Source organism: Scyliorhinus canicula, chromosome 18 (genome assembly GCF_902713615.1).
Source record: "Scyliorhinus canicula chromosome 18, sScyCan1.1, whole genome shotgun sequence".
Taxonomy (NCBI): domain Eukaryota; kingdom Metazoa; phylum Chordata; class Chondrichthyes; order Carcharhiniformes; family Scyliorhinidae; genus Scyliorhinus; species Scyliorhinus canicula.
In genome coordinates, this window is record NC_052163.1 from 97,515,859 (window position 1) to 97,536,721 (window position 20,863).

At 53.9% G+C, this 20,863-nt stretch overlaps 1 protein-coding gene across 1 annotated transcript in view; it reads right to left on the reverse strand.

Annotated features, from left to right (window-relative positions):
• Positions 1–20,863, reverse strand: part of LOC119953484 (cation channel sperm-associated protein subunit delta-like) — a 760,311-nt gene that overhangs the window by 414,702 nt on the left and 324,746 nt on the right. The window contains exon 10 of the mRNA XM_038777815.1: positions 9,466–9,558. Within this exon, the coding sequence (XP_038633743.1) occupies positions 9,466–9,558 (93 nt within the window). The remainder of the gene's footprint in view (positions 1–9,465; positions 9,559–20,863) is intronic.

The following is a 20,863-nucleotide window of genomic DNA, read 5'->3' on the forward strand; positions in this document are numbered from 1 at the left end:
GTTTCGAGCATGGCGCCGGGCGGGGGTGGGAAGGGTGGCCGATATGTTCCTGGAAGGGAGCTTTGCGAGTTTGAGGAGCTTGGAGGAGAAATTTGGGCTGGTAAGGGGAAATGATTTTAGGTACCTACAGTTGCGGGACTTTGTTCGTAGACAGGTCCCATCTTTCCCATGCCTCCCGCCAATGGGGATCCAAGACAGAATAGTCTCTAGGGGGCAAGAAGGGGAGGGTAGAGTCTCTGATATTTATAAGGTGCTCATGAGGGAGGAAGGGTCCCAGACGGAGGAACTGAAACTTAAATGGGAGGAGGAGCTAGGCGGGGAAATGGAGGACGGGCCACAGGGCAGAGGCCCTGAGTAGGGTAAATTCGACCGCGACATGTGCCAGGCTCGGGCTGATTCAATTTAAGGTCGTTCACCGGGCCCACATGACGGTGGCTCGGATGAGCAAATTCTTTGGGATAGAGGACAAATGCGCTAGGTGAGCGGGAGGACCAGCGAACCACGTTCACATGTTTTGGGCAAGCCCTAAGCTTAGGGGGTACTGGGAGGGATTTGCGGGCGTCATGTCCCGGTTGCTAAAAACAAGGGTGGCGATGGGTCCAGGGGTGGCAATTTTTGGGGTTTCGGAAGACCCGGGAGTCCAGGGGGAGAAAGAGGCCGATGTTTTGGCCTTTGCTTCCCTGATAGCCCGGCGACGAATACTATTGGCGTGGAGGGACTCAAAGCCCCTGAAGACTGAGTTGTGGCTTGCGGACATGTCGAGTTTCCTGGGTATGGAAAAAATTTCGTCTTGAGGGGATCTGTACAGGGGTTCGCCCGGAGGTGGCAACCATTTATTGACTTCTTTGCGGGAGAGTAGGAGGGATAAATTGGCGGGTAGTACCGGGGGGAGAGGAGCGGGCTTGTGCAGTATGTTACGATTGAGTCCACCATGGTCTTTTTAATGAAGTCTGCATCGCCGCAGTTGGGAGCGAAAATATTTACTCGTGCCCCATCCAGTACACCACTAACCATGACCTACCGTCCCCCTGGGTCCTTAACTGTCCTTGTCGCTGTAAACACAGTCCTCTTATTGAGCAGTATGACCACCCCCACCCTAGCTCTCGTCCCGTAACATGAATGTTACGTTTGTCCCACCCAACTCTTTCTTATCCGCAGTCGGTCCTTCTCCCTCAGTTAGAATTCTTGGAGGAAGATTATGTCAGCTTTCATACTTTTCAGGTGGTTGAGGACTCTGGATCTTTTCACTAGGCCATTAAGTCCACTGATGTTCCAGGCAACTATTCTGATGGGGGAGGTTTCTCTGTGTCTCCCCCCCACAGCATCAACTATCCTTACCTTGTGGATGCGACCCTGAACTCCAAGGATTCCCTTTGTTAGGGGACCAGTCAAGATGGCCACGGTCACGGGAAGGCTGGCAACTATGTGTACAGCATGTGGGTGCGCTCCTGCACTCCGGGGTTCATTTAGAGGCCCTCCAAAGTGGCTGGTTGCAGTGTGATGGAACCATCAATTCACTAGACACGTGCTTTAAGATATGAACAGTGGTTTTAATCTACTTACTACAGAGCCAGCCTGTTACCCGTTGAACTCTCGATGAACTGCAGGCTGGCTCTGGACAAGGGTATTTATCCAGCAAGTCCAGGGGGAGGAGTCGTGGGTGGAGCCAAGGATGGAGCCCGATACAAACTCCTGAGCATTCCCAGAGCTACTCCCCCTAGTGGTTGGATAGCGCTACTGCGCTTACAATGGTATTGGTAAATACAGTGTGAATTACTTTTTTTAAAATAATTTTTATTGAAATTTTTACAAAATATAAACATCTCAATTCTATTAACAAAACAACCGCGGTAATACCCCAAGAACAATACCCACCCAACTTCAAAAGCAACTACAAACAAAAGAAGAAAAAAAAAGAACAAAAGAACACCCAAACAACAAAAGGGAAAGAGATAGCACCCGCCACATCCCACAAACCCATGTACACAGTTCTCCCTCCCTCCGATCCAAAACGCCCCCTCCCTCCCTCCCTACCCCCCACTCCCCGCCCCCCCCCCCCCCCCCCGGGTTGCTGCTGCTGCCGGCCTATTTCCCTACCGTTCCGCCAGGAAGTCCAGGAAAGGCTGCCACCGCCTAAAGAACCCTTGTACTGATCCCCTCAGGGCAAATTTCACCTTCTCCAATTTAATGAACCCCGTCATATCATTGATCCAGGCCTCCACGCTTGGAGGCCTTGCATCCTTCCATTGGAGCAAGATCCTCCGCCGGGCTCCTAGGGACGCAAAGGCCAGAACACTGGCCTCTTTCGCCTCCTGCACTCCCGGCTCCACTGGAACCCCAAAAATTGCGAGTCCCCAGCCTGGCTTGACCCTGAGTCCCATCACCCTCGACACCCTCCTTGCTACCCCCTTCCAAAACTCCCCCAGCGCTGGGCACGCCCAAAACATATGTGCGTGGTTCGCTGGGCTCCCCGAGCACCTAGCACACCTGTCCTCGCCCCCGAAAAACCTACTCATCCTCATCCCAGTCATGTGGGCCCGATGAAGCACCTTGAACTGTATGAGGTTAAGCCTCGCACAGGAAGAGGAGGAATTCACTCTCTCCAGGGCATCCGCCCACATCCCCTCCTCAATCTCCTCACCCAGCTCCTCTTCCCATTTACCCTTCAGTTCCTCCACCGAGGCCTCGTCTACCTCCTGCATTACCCGGTATATGTCCGAAATCCTCCCTCCTCCAACCCACACCCCCGAGAGCAACCGATCCCGCACCCCTCGTGGGGGCAGCAAGGGGAACACCTCCACCTGCTGCCTGGCAAACGCCCTCACCTGCATGTACCTAAACATGTTCCCCGGGGGGAGCCCAAACTTCCCCTCTAACTCCCCCAAGCTCGCGAACCTCCCCTCCACAAACAGGTCCCTCAACCTCCTAACCCCTGACCTGTGCCAGCCCAGAAATCCGCCATCAATGCTCCCTGGGACAAACCGATGGTTTCCCCGTATCGGGGCCTCCATCGAGCCCCCCACTTCTCCCCTATGCCGTCTCCATTGCCCCCAAATTTTGAGGGTAGCCGCCACCACCGGGCTCGTGGTATACCTCATTGGAGGGAGTGGCAACGGCGCCGTTACCAGCGCCTCCAGGCTCGTGCCCACACATGACGCCGCCTCCATCCTCTTCCATGCTGCCCCTTCCTCGTCCATTACCCACTTACGCACCATCACTGCGTTGACAGCCCAATAGTACCCACAGAGGTTGGGTAACGCCAGCCCCCCCCCCTATCCCTGCCCCATTCCAGGAACATTCTTCTCACCCTCGGAGTCCCATGCGCCCACACAAATCCCGTGATACTCCTGTTGACCCTCCTAAAAAAGGCCTTCGGGATAAGGATGGGGAGACACTGGAACAGGAACAAAGACCTCGGGAGCACCGTCATCTTAACGGACTGCACCCTCCAGCCAGTGACAGCGGTAACATATCCCACCACTTAAACTCCTCCTCCATCTGCTCCACCAACCTTGTGAGGTTGAGCTTGTGCAGGGCCCCCCAGCTCCCAACCACCTGGACCCTAGGTACCTGAAGCTCTTCCCTGCCTGCTTCAGTGGAATCCCCTCCTCTTGATCCCCCGGATGCACCACAAACAACTCACTCTTGCCCAGGTTCAACTTATACCCCGAGAAACCCCCGAATTCACTAAGAAGCCTCATCACCTCCGGCATCCCCACCACCGGGTCCGCCACATACAGCAACAGGTCGTCCGCATACAGCGATACTCGATGCTCCTCCCCACCCCGCACCAGACCGCTCCAGTTCCCTGATTCCCTCAATACCATGGCCAGGGGCTCAATCGCCAACGCGAAGAGCAAGGGGGACAGGGGGCACCCCTGTCTCGTCCCCCGGTACAGCCGAAAGTACTCCGACCTCCTCCTATTTGTGGCTACACTCACCATCGGGGCCTCGTAGAGCAGCCTCACCCACCGGATAAACCCCTCCCCAAACCCAAACCTCTCCAACACCTCCCACAAATACTCCCACTCAACCCTATCAAAGGCCTTCTCCGCATCCAATGCCACCACTATCTCCGCCTCCCCTTCCATGGCCGGCATCATAATGACATTGAGGAGCCTTCGCACGTTCGTATTCAACTGCCTTCCCTTCACAAACCCCGTCTGGTCCTCATGAATGACCCCGGGCACGCAATCCTCTATTCTAGTGGCCAGGTTCTTTGCCAGCAGCTTAGCGTCGGCGTTTAGCAGCGAAATCGTCCTATATGACCCGCACTGCAGAGGGTCCTTGTCCCGCTTCAGGATCAAGGAAATCAGCGCCCGTGACATAGTTGGGGGAAAAGCCCCCCCCCCCCCCCCCCCCACCGCCTCGTTAAAGGTCCGGACCAACAGGGGGCCCAACAGGTCCAAATACCTTTTATAAAATTCCGCCGGAAACCCGTCCGGCCCCGGCGCCTTCCCCGACTGCATGCTCCCTATCCCTTTGACCACCTCCTCCAGCTCGATCGGCGCCTCCAGTCCCTATACCTGCTCCTCCTCCACCCTCGGGAAACGCAGCTTGTCCAAGAAGCGCCCCATTCCACCCCCCTCCACCGGGGGTTCTGACCGGTACAGTTCCCCATAGAAGTCTCTGAAGACCCCATTAACATCTACTCCCCTCCGCACCACCTTCCCAGCCTTATCCGTCACTCCCCCAATCTCCCTGGCCGCGTCCCGCTTTCGGAGCTAGTGTGCCAGCATCCTGCTCGCCTTCTCCCCATATTCATACACCGCCCCATGTGCTTTCCTCCACTGAGCTTCCGCCTTTCTGGTAGTCAATAGGTCGAATCTGGCCTGAAGGCTATGCCTCTCCCCCAGCAATCCCTCCTCTGGAGACTCCGCATATCTCCTATCCACCCGCACCATCTCCCCTATCAGTCTCTCCCTCTCCCTCTGCTCCCCCCTCTCCCTATGGGTTCGGATGGAGATCAGTTCCCCCCTCATCACCGCCTTCAATGCCTCCCAGACCATCCCCACTCGGACCTCCCCATTGTCATTGGCCTCAAGGTACCTCTCGATACACCCCCGAACCCTCTCGGCCACCTCCTCATCTGCCAGCAGCCCCACCTCCAAGCGCCAGAGCGGACGTTGGTCCCTCTCTTCCCCCAGCCCGAGGTCCACCAAGTGCGGGGCATGATCTGAAATGGCAATGGCAGAGCATTCCACACCCTCCACCCTCGAAACCAACCCCCTGGTCAGGACAAAAAAATCAATCCTCGAGTAGGCCTTATGTACGTGGGAGAAATACGAGTATTCCCTAGCCCTTGGCCTCGCAAACCTCCAGGGATCCACCCCCCACATCTGGTCCATAAATCCCCTCAACACCTTGGCTGCCACCGGCCTCCTATCCGTCCGGGACTTGGATCGATCCAATGGGGGATCCAGTACCGTGTTGAAGTCCCCCCCCATGATCAGGCCCCCCACCTCCAGGTCCGGAATGCGGCCTAACATACGCCGCATAAACCGCGCATCGTCCCAATTTGGGGCGTAAACATTCACCAACACCATCCCGCTCCCCCTGCAGCTTACCACTCACCATCACATATCTCCCGCCACTGTCAGCCACCACATTTAACGCCTCAAACGACACCTTCTTCCCCACCAGGATCGCCACCCCCCTACTCTTGTCATCCAGCCCTGAGTGAAATACTTGGCCCACCCATCCCTTCCTCAGCCGAAACTGGTCCACCACTCTCAGGTGTGTCTCCTGGAGCATGGCCACATCCGCCTTCAGCCCCTTCAGGTGCGCAAATACCCGGGCCCGTTTGACCGGCCCATTCAGCCCCCTCACATTCCAGGTTATCAGCCGGATCAGAGGGCTCCCTGCCCCCCTCCCCTGCCGATTAGCCATACCCCGTCCCTTGCCCACCACCGGCCAGCGTCCCCCGCTCTGCCAGTTTCCCACGGCGGCAACTCCCCCCCTCCAGCACCCACTGCGTCCTCCAGCTCCTTCCTGACCGTTTCAGCAGCAACCCGGTACCCCCCCCCCCCCCCCCAAGGCTAGGACTCCTCCTAGCCGCGCCCCTCCCTCCATAGCATTCCCGTGAGCCAGCTAACTTCTGCTGACCCCGGCGACTCCCGCCCTACCTCCGACTCCTCCCCACGTGGGACTACACCTCCTCCATCGTGCCCGTCAACGGGTCCTCCCACCCCCCCCCCCCCCCCCCCCCCCCCCCCCACCCCACCCCAGCTCTTGCGCGGGAAAATAAAACAGCCAGCAACGACCCACGCTTCTCAGCCCCGACCCCGCCCCCACCATCTCCCAGCGCAGGAAACCCGCAGAAAGCCCGCACTTTCGCCCTGCCCGGCCCCGCCTCCTCCAGGGCTACTCCCATTGTCAGTCCCCCCCACCAGCTCCCCGAACTCCCCATTTACTCCCCTGCCCGAACCCGTCCACCAGACCCCTACAGAAAAACCCATGTCCAGTGTGAATTACTAAGTTACATTCACCACACGGTGCCTCTCTGATCCTTGCTGCCATGTGTGATCTGTACCCTCCCCTAGTACCCCCCCCCCCACCCCGGCCTCTGTTGTCCCCATAAGTGTTTCTATCTTCTCCCCTCCCCCCCATTTTTCTATACTAGTGCCCCCCCAAGTCTTCCCCCCAGTCCTTTCCTCTCCCCGTTTCATCCCCACTAACCCCCCCGTCTATGGTGGTCTCCCCCCCCGTCACCAGACATCCTTCCCCTGACGGGAGACATGCCACGCCCCCCCCCTCCCATTTGTTCATACTTCCTGGAGCTAGCTTACCCGCTAGTGTGGTGGCTCCCCGTCCTGGGGCCGTTCTATACATCTCCCCTAACTTCTGTGTTTCTTTATCCCCACCCCCCCACCCCCTCCCCACCTCCTCTCCACCTCCTCCTGCGATATGTTGCTCTTGCCCCCTCCCTTTTGAGTCTTAGTTCTACCATTCAAAGCGAGGTAGTACAGTCCCGCGCAAAACAGTTTCACATTGCCCCAGTTGGGGCATCTGGCTCGACGCTGGTTTTGTTGCTGTCGTCCCATCCCATGTTTCTGAATGAATTTGTTCGCGTCTATCAGTGCAGTGAAATAGTATCCATGCCCTGGAAAGTCCCCCAGAGCTTGGCTGGGTACAGCACTACAAATTTTGCATTTTTCATATAAGGGGCTGGCTTGGGCCTGTTAAACTCTGCTCACCCTTGGCCAGATATTCCCCAATGTCTTGGTACACCCAGATTGGGTGTCCCTCTTAGTTGCAGGATTTTGTCTGCATGACCCATTCAAGATTCTTTCCCAGTTTTGGTACCATTGTAGCTTTTCAATGATGTCCCTCGGCTGTTCCCTGGCTTTGAACTTTGGCCGGAGTGACCGGTGGGCTGTCTATTACTGGTGGTTTTGAGAAGCTGTCTCGTCCCACCAGGTTCCCCAGCATTTGGGCCACATACTCCGTAGGGTTCCTGCCCTCGGTCCTCTCCAGTAGGCCCACTATGCAGAGATTCTGGCATCATGACAGATTTTCTTGGTCCTTGGCCTTCTCCTTTAGTGTCTCTTGTCTCGCCACCAACCTTGCTACTTCTGTTTCTAATGTAGTGATCCGTTCACGCTGATCGGTCAAGGCTTTCTCCAGCTCTTTGATTATAGCATCCTGCGTCTCCAGATGCCTCATTGCCTTTTCCTGGGCTGCCTGTTAGGTGATCAGTGCCTTCTCCACAGCAACCTTCACCATTGCCCTCATGTCAATCATAATGGCCTCCTTAAGTGAGAAATTTCCTCCATCTGCTGGTCTGAGGGGTGGCGCTCTGCGTGCAGCCTGGCGGCCCGCCTTGCTCAGGTGTGGCTGGGGCATTGCTGCCATCTCATGCTCGCCATCTCCAAGTCTTTTCTATCCCGGCTAATGTTGTTGCCTCTGCTATCTTTTTGAGCTGGAGAATTGCTGCCGCTTGGCATGGCTCATCTTCCATTTTGAGCAGTGTTAAGTTTGTAAAGGCAAGGGGAGGGATTCTCCATCCAATGATGAGGAATCGCGAATTGCGATTGGGCGGAGAGTTGCGTGTCAGCCGAAAATTGTAGTCGGCACTGGGTGCCCATCGGAATGCCATATTCCAGCGCCTTAATAGCAGCGTGAATGTGGTCCATGGCACGCGCCAGCATGGGCATGCAAATTGTACACTAATGTGCCCGGACACCCTGGACCTGGGAGGACATCCCAACCCCATAGCCCATCCCCTGCTCACCCCGCGCTATTCCCCACAGCTCTGGCAGACGCCCCCTTGGCATGACTGGCAGCCCACCTTTGCACCTTTGGTAATTTGCTTACCTCCTCTTTCTCGCTCATCAGTCATTGTGCCTGTTTCCTGATTTTAAAGACCATAAGTGAACCATGGTGTTGTCACTTCCGCCTGGCAGGAGGCTAAAGAATACCATGTCAGACCAGTTAATGATATGCCATTACTGTACAATTTGCATGCCCATGCTGGCACGTGGTGTGGACCGCATTCAGGCCTCTATCAAGGCGCCGGAACATTCCGATAGGCGCCCAGTGCCGACTACAATTTTCGGTTGACTCGCGACTCTGCCCAAACGCAATTCGCGATTCCTCGTCATTGGACGGAGAATCCTTCCCCTTGCCTTTACAAACTTAACATAGTAATTATATATGATATTAAACAATAGAGCCTTGAACTCTCTCCTTAGTGTCCAGAGGGACACTAGATTTGTACTACATTAATAAACAATTCTCGTTTCACTCTCAAACTTAATCTGCCTCATGAATTGATTTATGATATTATAATAATAATCTTTTTATTGTCACAAGTAGGCTTATGTTAACACTGCAATGAAGTTATTGTGAAAAGTCCCTAGTCACCACATTCCAGCAGCTATTCGGGTACACTGAGGGAAAATTCAGAATGTCCAATTCACATAACATGCACGTCTTTTGGGAATTGTGGGAGGAAACCGGAGTACCCAGTGGAAACCTACGCAGACACGGGGAGAACGTGCAGACTCCACACAGGCAGTAACCCAAGCCGGGAATTGACCTGGGACCCTGGTGCTGTGAAGCCACAGTGCTAACCTCTGTGTTATCGTGCCATTATATCACTCAGCTTGTTCACTTTTATTCCAAATCATGTTGATGTGCAGTACATGAGCACAGAAGGATTTTTTTTAAATCTGCAAAATTAATCTAATTTATATAATGGCAAAGAATAACAATATGTCTTTATCCCTCACTAAAATGAACAGTTTGTTTTCATATTCTGCATAATTTTCCAATGTGCCATCTATAGTGAAGTCTACATCTTGATTAGGGCTAAGTTTCTTACTCAATAATTCCTTCCCATTATAAAAATAACTCATCAAACCCCTGGTAAAAAAAACATCAAAGGAGCCATATTAAGTTGATCAATTAAAGATTACACAATGATATATTTCAGATCAATTGATCACGTTTTAATGCACATACTGGTGATAACTTGACGAATCGATCGCCGTCCACTTAGGAAAGAATTTTCGAAAAACTTGATCAGTTCCACTCGCATTGAATACACATTCTGGCCTGTAAAACAGAGTAGTCATAGATATGGATTATATAGGTCATGACAAAAAATATCTTACTTCAAGCATTGTATATTTAAAGTTTGATACTTGGGTAATCGGCGGTGAAGTGGTAATACTAGATAAGTAACCTAGAGATTCAGGATGATGCTTTGGAGGTGAAAGTTCGTCTGCGGGATTTTCCAATAACGGGGCTATGTCCCCTTGCCGGCGTGAAAAGCGGCGCCAACCCACTCGGCATCAACAGTGCCCGATAATTGGGAATGCTCCCCTTCCTAGGGGGCTAGGTCGTCGCCGGAGTGGTCCCCACAGCTGCAGCCGGCGCGGAACAGCCGGCGCGAGTTCGCGCATGAGCGGAACGGCCGGCGTGATTCCGCGCATGCACTCTACAGCCGGCGTGATTCCGCGCATGCACGGGGGTTCCCTTTTCCGCGGCGGCCCCGGGCCAATAGGGTTCCTACAGGGCCCGGCGCGGAGGAACATAGGCCCCCACGGAACCAGCCCGCCTGCCAATTGGTAGGTCCCGATCGCGGGCCATGCCACCGTGGGGGCCCCTCCCCCCCGGGTCGGATCCCCGCCCCACCCTCCAGGATGGCCCCCGCAGACACACCTTCCAGGTCCCGCCGTCAGGGACCTGAGTAACCCATGCCGGCGGAACATGGCCAAACTCGGCAGCCGCTCAGCCCATTGGGGCCCGGAGAATCGCGGGGGGCCGATTTCAACGGCCCTCAACTGGCGCGGCAGGAATCCCGTGGGCACCCAAGAATCGGCAGGGGAGAATCGAGATACCAGCGTCGGGGTGGCGGGGCCAATTCTTGCATCCCCCCAGGAGACTCTACAACCCAGCGCAGGGTCGGAGAATCCCGGCCTACATCACACAACGGCAGTTGGCAAAATTGAAGTTCAGTTAATAAATCCTGGAATATAAAGCTTGTCTCAGTAATGTTTGCCATCTTTTCATCTGGCCTGCATGTGAACCCAGGCCCACAGAAATGTGGGTGACTCCTAATGGCTGTGGTAGCTAAACATAAGGGGCTGGATTCTCCGATTTTGGGGCTATGTCCGGAGGATCCGTGGCGTTTTACCTTGGAAAAACCGGCGAGGCCCAAGCACCGATCCTCTACCCGGTGAGGGGCTAGCAGCCGCACCACGTAAAACGCACAGCCTTCCCGATATAAACAGCCGGAGAATTACCGGGTTTGTGGATGCGCATGGCGACGACCTGCAGCGGTGACGCCATACAAAATGGTGCCGGCTGGGTGCTGACCTGAACTGCCAAATAGCCCTCGCCCCCAGGTCGAGGTTTATATCCTGTGAGGTTCCTCCCAATTAGGGGGAAGGCTCCACCAACCCCCCCCCCCCCCCCCCCAATCACCCGGGGTGTTCGTACTCCATCGTGTAGGAGGGGAGCCGTATACAATATAGGGCAGGGGTGGGCAAACTACGGCCCGCGGGCCGCATGCGGCCCGCCAAAGGTATTTCTGCGGCCCATCAAGTCATTAAAAAAAAAAAAAAAAAATTTTTAAAAAAAAATTTTTTTTTTAAAGGTTAATGGGTGGGGGTGCTGTTGGGTTACTTACTGGCATAGGGTGGATACGTTGACTTGAGTAGGGTGATCATTGCTTGGCACAACGTCGAGGGCCGAAGGGCCTGTTCTGTGCTGTACTGTTCTATGTTCTATATGAGGCGCCCAGAATCATAACCGGGTGAAGTAATTATTTTACTTAATATACTATGCGGCCCTTTGTGAATTGTGAATTTCTGAATGCGGCCCTTGCACGGAAAAGTTTGCCCACCCCTGATATAGGGTTTGGCCCCTGAGGGGGTCATAATAATAGCCCTCTGAAAGAGGCCAGAAAACCATTCGAGGGCAATTGCAGAAGGGGGGCAACAAATGTTGGTCTTGCCAGTGATGACCGCATCCCATGAAAGGAAGATGAAACTGCTAAATTTTCTTTCCATTAATGTTTATTAAATACATGCAATATTTCAACATTGAAAAAACATTTGATAGGATGTTTTTCTTACATTATTATGTCTGCTGTGGTGTCTATTAAAATAAAAGTGTTTCTAACTCACTAAGCCAAACATTTCACATTTTCTCACAAATTTGCAAATGTGCTTCAGCAAAAATAATTACTGCACAGATTATGGGTAGATTTTAATGCTGCCACTATACGGTTTGAAGTTAGAGGGCCACATTTAATCCAGTGGACAGCTTGTCCACTGTCTACCCACACAGTCTTGCCCCCACTTAAAGCCAGACTCACTTTTCAAAGAGATCTGAGGGGCTGCTGTGTGCTCTGTTTCACGGAGATATGGCTCACTCCTGTTTCACCGGACTGTGCCCTACAACCAGAAGGCTTCTCAATCCACTGAAAGGACCGTATGGCAGCCTCAGGTAAGGCTAGAGTGGGTGGTGTCTGCCTCCTAATCAACACCTTCTGTTTCCTAGGTATAGCAACACTGGTGAGTTTTTGCTCCCCGGACATAAAATACCTGACGCTAAAATGCCGCCCCTACTACCTTCCGCGGGAGTTCAGCTCCGTTATCCTGATGGCAGTTTATATCCCATCCCATGCGGATGTGAAAATCGCGCTAGACGAAATATACAACACCACAAATAACCTTGAAACAAAATATCCCGACGTCTTGTTCATTGTGGCTGGGGACTTCAATCAGGCCAAGGTCAGGAGCGTACTACCAAGTTACCACCAACACATCACCTGTTCCACTAGAGACCCAAACATCCTGGACCACTGCTACACAAATATCAAACATGCCTACCACTCTATCGTTCGCCCACAGTTTGGCAAATCTGACCATGAGGCTGTGCTCCTGCTCCCAATTTATAAGCAAAAACTGAAGCGGGAGAATCCATCAAAGAAAGTCGTGCAATGTTGGTCTGAGGAATCGGATGATCTCCTACAGGACTGCTTCGAGTCAGTGCACTGGTCAGTATTTAAAAACTCTGCAACCAGCTTGAACGAGTACGCCACTATAGTAACTGACTTCATTAGTAAGTGTATAGAAGACTGTGTGCCAAAGAAGCAAATCCGGTGTTTCCCAACGGAATCCCTGGATGAACGGGGATATCCACTGCTTGCTGAAGTCTAGGTCTGATGAGTTCAAGTCAGGCGACCCTGACCTATACAAGAAACCCAGATATGATCTAAGGAGATCCATCAAAGATGCCAAAAGACAGTACCGGACCAAGCTCAAGTCCCAGGCTAGCCACACGGACTCCCACCACTATGGCAAGGCCTGCAAGATATAATGGGCTACAAGTTGAAGACATGTAAAATCGCCAGCGGCCCCCGTGCTGATTCTCCACGCTCAACGAGGCGAGTGCTCGCTGAGTGCCGCCAGCGTGGTTTATGTATGGTCCCACCCGGTGGGACCTCGGAGTTCTGGCTGCGGGGGGCGTCCGAGTGGGGGGGGCGGAGGATCTGACTCCGGGGGGGCCTCCACGGTGGCCAGGCCCATGATCGGGGGCTACCGATTGGCGGGCGTGCTCATTCCAGGGGGGGCCTATGTTCCTCCGCGCTGGGCCCCTGTAGGGCTCCGCCATGTTGCCCAGGGCTGGTTTGGGACGGCATCTGCGCACATGCGCCAGCGCGGAGATGGCCGAGGCACGGATGCGCAGACCAGTACCAGCCGTGTCAGGCCGGCTTTCGGTGCCAAAGCAGTGGACAGCACTTCGGCGACCTTCTAGACCCCGAGGAAGGGGAGAATGACTGGGCCTGGAAGCGCGTTGACGCTGGCGTCAAAACCGACGCGAGCAACGCCGGCGTCAACGGGCTTCTAGCCCCAATCATTCTCCCCTTCCTCGGTGTCTAAAACGTCACCAGAGTGCTGTGCGCTGCTCTGGCGCCGAAAGCCGACCTGACACAGCCAGTACTGGTTCGTGCATGTGCACCGCGGCCAGCGGTGACGCGGCGTCGCTCGCGCCGGTTTGACGCGGCGTCAACACTTGGCCAGATTTCGGAGAATTCTGGCCCTTATAAGTCCGGTCATCACAATACATCCATTTTAATGTGCACTGAGCCCATCAGGATGCCCGGGCCGCAGGGTATTCATCATCACAGAGATGACCAAGGTCCAGGGGGTGATCGGCAGGGTTCATGTTGCTACGAGCACTGGCCCATGACAGGCCAGTCTTCAAAAACCAAAAGGGGTTTCACCCGATGAACGTGCAGCTGGTTTGTGACCATGAGCTGCACATCATGCACAACTGCGTCTGATAACCGGGCAGTGTGCGTGAGCATGATGCCTTCATCCTGGCACACTTGCCGCTTCCTGACCGCTTCTCCTGGGCAATAGGGGTTACCCACTGCTGCTATGGCTGATGACGCCTAACCGGAGGCCACAGATTGAAGCGGAGACACGCTATAATGATGCCTGCAGCATACAAAGCATGATTGAGCGGTGCTTCGGCATCCTGAAGATGCATTTCAGGTGGCTGGAACGCTCTGGAGGGGCCCTCCACTATAGCGCTGGGACGGTCTCCCATGCTGTGGTGGCCTGCTGAGTCCTCAATAACATCTTGCAGCAGAGGGGTGATGTGGTGGATGAGGGGTCTGAACACCAGTCCTCGTCCAACAAGAAGGGTGCGGGGGAGGGCAAAGATGGGCAGGATAGTGGGCTCGGGCGGGCATGGGAGACCACACAATGTGTGCGCCAGGACCAGAGTGTACGGGATACTCTAATCCCCTGCACGTTCCCCGACCAGGAGCCTGAGCAGTGGCACAGACATTCCAGGCCACACCTGGAGTATAGTGTTCAATTCTGGTCACCACACTACCAGAAGGATTTGGAGGCTTTAGAGAGGTTGTTGAAGAGATTTACCAGGATGTTGCCTGGTATGGAGGGCATTAGCTATGAGGAGCGGTTGAATAAACTCGGTTTGTTCTCACTGGAACGACGGAGGTTGAGGGGCAACCTGATAGAGGTCTACAAAATTATGAGGGGCATAGACAGAGTGAACAGTCAGAGCTTTTTCCCCAGGGTAAAGGGGTCAATTACTAGGGGGCATAGGTTTAAGGTGCGAGGGGCAAGGTTTAGAGGAGATATACGAGCCAAGTTTTTTTACGCAGAGGGTAGTGGGTGCCTGGAACTCACTGCCGGAGGAGGTGGTAGAAGCAGGGACGATAGTGACATTTAAGGGACATCTTGACAAATACATGAGTCGGATGGGAATAGAGGGATACGGACCCAGGAAGTGTAGAAGATTTTATTTTAGACGGAAGCATGGTCGGCACGGGCTTGGAGGGCCTAAGGGCCTGTTCCTGTGCTGTTCTTTGTTCTTTGTTCTTTATCCCATTCCCCCGCCTTACAACCTCTTCCATGATTCCTACTGATGTGTTGGGTAGGCTGGGACTGTGTGGACTGCACTTGATGCAGTGTAGCGAGAGACAGACCTCCAACACTTGATAAGATGCAACATGATTTTATTTAACACCTAAACTATTATATATGTTCAACTGTGGGTTGACACTATGCTGACTTGACTGGAAAACTGATACTAGCCTAACTAGACTTACTAGCTACCACATGGTGTTTGCACTGGCCAGTTCACAAACTCTGACTGTCTCAGAGGCTGGGTCCAGAGAGCGTGGGAAAACTGGTGCCCTCTGGCTTTATAGTGGTCGTGTCCTGTCTGGTGATTGGCTGCTCTGTTCTGTGTGCTTACTGGTCATCCTGTTTGTCAATCACTGCCTGTCTGCACTCCATTATATACATAGATGTATATTATAACATCTCCCCCCCTACTTTTTTTATATTGTTTGTGTTTAGATAATAAATATTAAGGTGCATGTGCGTGTGGATGTGTCTATGTGCATGACTATATGCAGAATGTGCTAAAATGAACTTATGTACATAGGAAGGTGTCGCTAGTGCAGATATAGGGCAGATGGAACAGTAAAAACGATATTTACAGAGGTCAAAACGATGAGGTAACAAAATTGTGCAAAGGTTCAGTCTATAAGTTTAGTCTTTGTGGCGGGCGACGAATTCTGGTTGACCGCCTCAACGGTGGATCAGGGGGCGCCTGCACTTGGATAGGCGGGACCGCCGCCAATGCGGTGGTCGCAGAGGTTGACAGGATTGCTGGTAGATCGGTGGCCTCGTGGGAGGGCACGTCTGGAGGAAGCATAGTGTGAGGCGAGACATTATGGTTAGGTGGCGGGCGTGGAACTTGTCTGTTGCCTCCTAGGAAGGAGCCATCAGCCATGCGGACGAGGAACGATCTCGGGGCCACTTGCTTGACTACCACAGCTGTGGCGGACCAGCCGCCGTCAGGCAACCGCACACGAACACGATCAGTTGGGACCAGCTCGGGGAGATCCGTAGCATGAGCGTCGTATTCTGAATTCTGTTGGGCCCGAGACTGCTGCATCTTTTGTATGACCGTGAGGTGGTCAAGGTCTGGAACATGGATGGCTGGAACCGTGGTTCGCAGAATGCGATTCATGAGCATCTGCGTTGGAGACAACCTAGTGGACAGCGGGGTTGCTCTGTATGCCAGCAGCGCCAGGTTGAAGTCGGAGCCTGAGTCTGCAGCCTTGCATAGTAATCTCTTGACGATATGGATCCCTTTTTCGGCCTTCCTGTTTGACTGCGGGTAGTGGGGGCTGGAGGTTATGTGACGGACGTTGTATAGGCGGGCAAAATCAGACCATTCCTGGCTGTAAAAACAGGGACCATTGTCACTCATCACCGTGGGCGGTATCCCATGTCTGGCAAACGTTTCTTTGCATGCTTTAATCATCGCCTTCGAAATGATGTCGGACAGTTTCACTACTTCTGGGTAATTGGAGAAGTAGTCGACCAGGAAGACATAGTCACGCCCCTTGGTGTGGAAAAGGTCAACACTGACTTTGGACCATGAGGAGGTCACTATGTCATGTTGCTGCAGAGTTTCTGTGGGTTGAGCTGGCTGAAATTTCTGACATGTGGGTCAGTTGAGGACCATGTTGGCAATGACCAGGCTGATGCCCGGCCAATAGACTGCCTCCCGAGCTCTGTGTCGACATTTCTCGACCCCCAGGTGACCCTCATGGAGTTGACCGAGCACCATAGCTCGCATACTCTGGTGAGTTTTGCCTTCAGCTCACGCCATTCGTTCTCATGAGCGGGCAGCCACTGGAATTCCGGCGACTTTTTGACGAGATGGCGGAGGGCTGTGGTGTGGGATGCCATGTTGGGAATGAACTTTCCGAGGAAGTTGACCATCCCTTGAAAGCGGAGGACCGCCTTCTTGTCCTCTGGGGTCTTCATGGCGTTGATCGCCAAAACCTTGTCAGCATCTGGCCGCACGCCTTGCTGCGAGGTGTGGTCATCAAGGAATTTGATTTCTGATTGACCGAACGAGCACTTGGCCCTGTTGAGTCGGAGGCCATGCTCATGGATTCTGTGGAAGACCTGCTTGAGGCAATCGATGTGTTCTTGAGGAGTTGTGGACCAGATTATGACATTGTCAACATACACGCGCATCCCTCGATACCCTCCATCATCTGTTCCATGATGCGGTGAAATACCTCTGAGGCAGAGATAATGCCAAAAGGCATCCGGTTGTAGCAGTAGCGACCGAACAGGGTACTGAATGTGCACAGCTTACGACTGGATGCATCCAGCTGTATTTGCTAGAACCCCTTGGAGGCGTCCAGCTTCGTAAAGAATTTGGCATGAGCCATCTTGCTGGTCAACTCTTCTCGTTTTGGTATCGGGTAATGTTCCCTCATGATGTTGCGGTTTAGATTCTTGGGGTCGAGGCAGATTCAAAGCTCCCCTGACGGCTTCTTGACGCAGACCATGGAGCTGACCTAGTCCGTGGGTTCTGTGACCTTTGATATGATGCCCTGGTTCTGGAGGTCCTGTAACTGCTGCTTGAGGCGGTCCTTGAGGGGTGCCGGCACCCGATGTGGTGCGTGGATCACAGGGGTGGAGTTTGGTTTGAGCAGGATTTTGTATCGGTATGGGAGTGTGCCCATTCCGTTGAACACACTGTGGTACTGTGTGATGATGTCATCAATTTCAGCCTGGAAGTTCTCATTAGGTGAGGCCGTCGCCTGTGAAGGTGACATGGTGTGGACTCGCTGAACCAGGTGCAGGAGTTTGCAGGCTCGAGCACCGAGCAGGGATGCTCTGTCAGGTCCCACGATCTCAAATCGCAGTGTCGCTTTAAATGACTTATTGGAAACTCCGAGTTGGCATGAGCCACTGGCAGCTATGGCATTGCCATTGTAGTCAAGGAGCTGGCAGGCCAGTGGAAGAATGCTTGGTCTGACACAGATGGTGTCGAGATCGGATTTCAAGATGAGATTCGTCAATGCGCCGGTGTCCAGTTGGAACCGGATCCAAGCCTTGTTGACTGTGAGGACAGCACACCACTCGTCGTCGGGATCCACGCTGAGGATCGGAAGGTGCTTCACTGCCTTGGAGAAAGGCAGCGCATGCTTCGTAATGATGCCCACCCGATATGGAGATTTGAGACACTCAGCATCAGGATCTGTTGGGGTCGGAGTCTGGTATGGCCTGCTGTATTAAACGGACGCTTCTGCGCCGTGGCTCGGATCACTGGATGTTGGGCAGTGGAGCAGATCTGCAAAGGGCTGCATAGTGGCCAAGCTTGCCACACTGTAGACACCGTCGTGATTTTGCTGGACATTGCCGCTTTAAATGGGCGGAGCCACAATTCAGACACGTCATGGCACCAACGTTAGCGCGTTCCGTGCGCCATCGCACATGCGCAGTGCGGTCGAACGATGTACACACCTGCGCAGTCTGGTCGTCGGTCTCGCCGTCGCCTCGGTCGTGGTGCGCATGCACAGGGGCTCGGGAAAAGCACGCAAAATGGCCACTCTCGTCGATACTTAGGCCCTGCATTTGGGCGATGGCCTGCACCCGCTCCGCCTTGTGGAAAGTTAGCTTTGCCGTTTCTGCCGCCCTGATGTGGGAGTACCGATTGTTAGCATGTTCGTGGAGAACGCACGTTTCGATGGTGAAGGTGAGCTGCTTGACTTTCAGGAGCTGCTGGCGAAGGGAATCGGAGTGGACCCCGAAAACGATCTGATACCGGCTCATGGAATCAGTGGTCGAGTCACAGTTACATGACTGCGCGAGGATGCGGTGATGGGTCAAAAAGGATTGAAAAGGTTCATCCTTACCCTGAAGCCTCTGCTGGAAAACGTACCGTTCAAAGCTCTCATTCAGCTCAATGTCGCAGTGTCTATCGAACTTCAGCAGGACTGTTTTAAATTTCGTCTTGTCTTCGCCTTCAACAAATGTAAGGGAGTTGTAGATGTGGACTGCGTGGTCCTTGGCTGTGGAGAGGAATAGTGCGATCTTCCTGGCGTTCGATGCGGCCTCGAGGTCGGTGGCTTCGAGATAGAGTTGGAACTTTTGTTTGAAGATCTTCCAATTTGCACCGAGGTTGCCAGCGATGCGGAGCTGCGGAGGAGGGCAGACGTTTTCCATGTCACCGGATGGCTGTTTGCTGGTCAACGCTGATTCACTCAAGGTAGGTCCGTCAATTTTCAGCATCACTCACTGGTACCATGATGTGTTGGGTAGGCTGGGTCGATGTGGACTCCACTTGATGCAGTGTAGTGAGAGACAGACCTCCAACACTTGATAGGATGCAACACGATTTTATTTAACATCTAAACTATTATACATGTTCAACTGTGGGTTGACACTATGCTGACTTGACTGGAAACCTGATACTAGCCTAACCAGACTTACTAGCTACCACATGATGCTTGCACTGGCCAGCTCACGAACTCTGACTGTCTCAGAGGCTGGGTCCCGAGAGCGTGTGAAAACTGGTGCCCACTGGCTTTATAGTGGTCGTGCCCTGTCTGGTGATTGGCTGCGCTGTTCTGTGTGCTTACTGGTCATCCTGTGTGTCAATCACTGCCTGCCTGCACTCCATTATATACATAGATGTATATTATGACACCTACCTGCCTCACTGCAGGGTGTGGGTCGTGGGTTGGCAGCAACACCGAGTCTGCCCCTGGGATGGAGGATGATGACGACCCACTCTGGGATGAGAGCTGATGCTCTGCATCGTTCGACAACGTTTGACTCCTGCCCACAGTGGCACTTTCCACTGTTCATCTGGGTGATCCCTGCACACGAGCGGCTATCCTATCACATGGTCCCATTGCATTCTTGAGGTGGTGGAGGTGCGGATGAAGGGGTGGGGGGGGGGGGTGGGAATGGGGATGGGATACGAGCGGTGAGCGCTGTCTGAACTGGGGTCCCTGAGCCACGCCCACCACCAACATTCACCCAGCTCCCCCCAAGCCACATACGCCCACTCTGTGGCCGGCCCGTTCTGTCCTTCACATGCTTCTGACAGCACCGAAACAGGTTGGGCCCTAAAGCTAAGCCTAGTTCGATCCCTAGAAGTGCATGCATGATTGGCACCACCTCCTTCGGTTAGACTCCTCCAACCGCACCTGCAGGTGCCAGATGGTTGCCGATACCCCCTCAAGCAGTCCCTGGCTCTCCGACTGCATCTCCACTATCGATGGGACATCTTTCCAGAAGCCCAAAACCCATCCAGACGGCAGCTCGTCCCTGGGTTCAGGCCTAGCCGTCCGTCCCCACAGGGGTTCCTACCTCCATCTATTATATCATGGCACGCAAGTGGTGCGCACCAGCTAGTGCCCCAGGAGCTTCTTCAATAAATTGCGCAACCAAAGTGAGTGTCTCTGGGATAGGGGAGTGTGTTGGAGATAGATGTGACAGGAAGTCAGTGTTAGCCCGGACTGGTGCTCCAGCGTGTCTCGGACTGTGGGTCGAGGGCTCCCATCGGTGTCCATGTCCTCCTCCTCTTCGCTGCTCTCCTCCTGGGATTGGGGATGGGTTGGGGTCAGGGGCACCAGAGGGGACTGCCGCATCGCCCGTTTCTGCAAGGGGCTGCATGAATGGACTGTGGGTTTGGTGTGGCGGGTGGTGGTGGAGGGGGCAGTGTGGGGGGGTGAGATTGGTGGTGTAGGGGTGGTGGTGGGTGTGGTGACACACATGCCATGGGAAAACGCAATTCAGCGGGGTCTCACTTGCTCGCCCAATACCAACCTCTGCCTTGGTGACCGCCCTCTTCCCAGGCCCACTGATCAGGTCCAGTGCCCGCTGCTCAGCTGCAGTGAGGGGCATCAGGTTCGGTGGTTCCTCTCTGTTTTTTTTCCCTCTCACAGCGATGGTACGCCGACTTTTCCTGGGGGGAGGGAGGGGGGAAAGCCAGAAAACACAGTGTTCGCCTGTCGGACTCATGCAGCACATAGGGTGGGTGG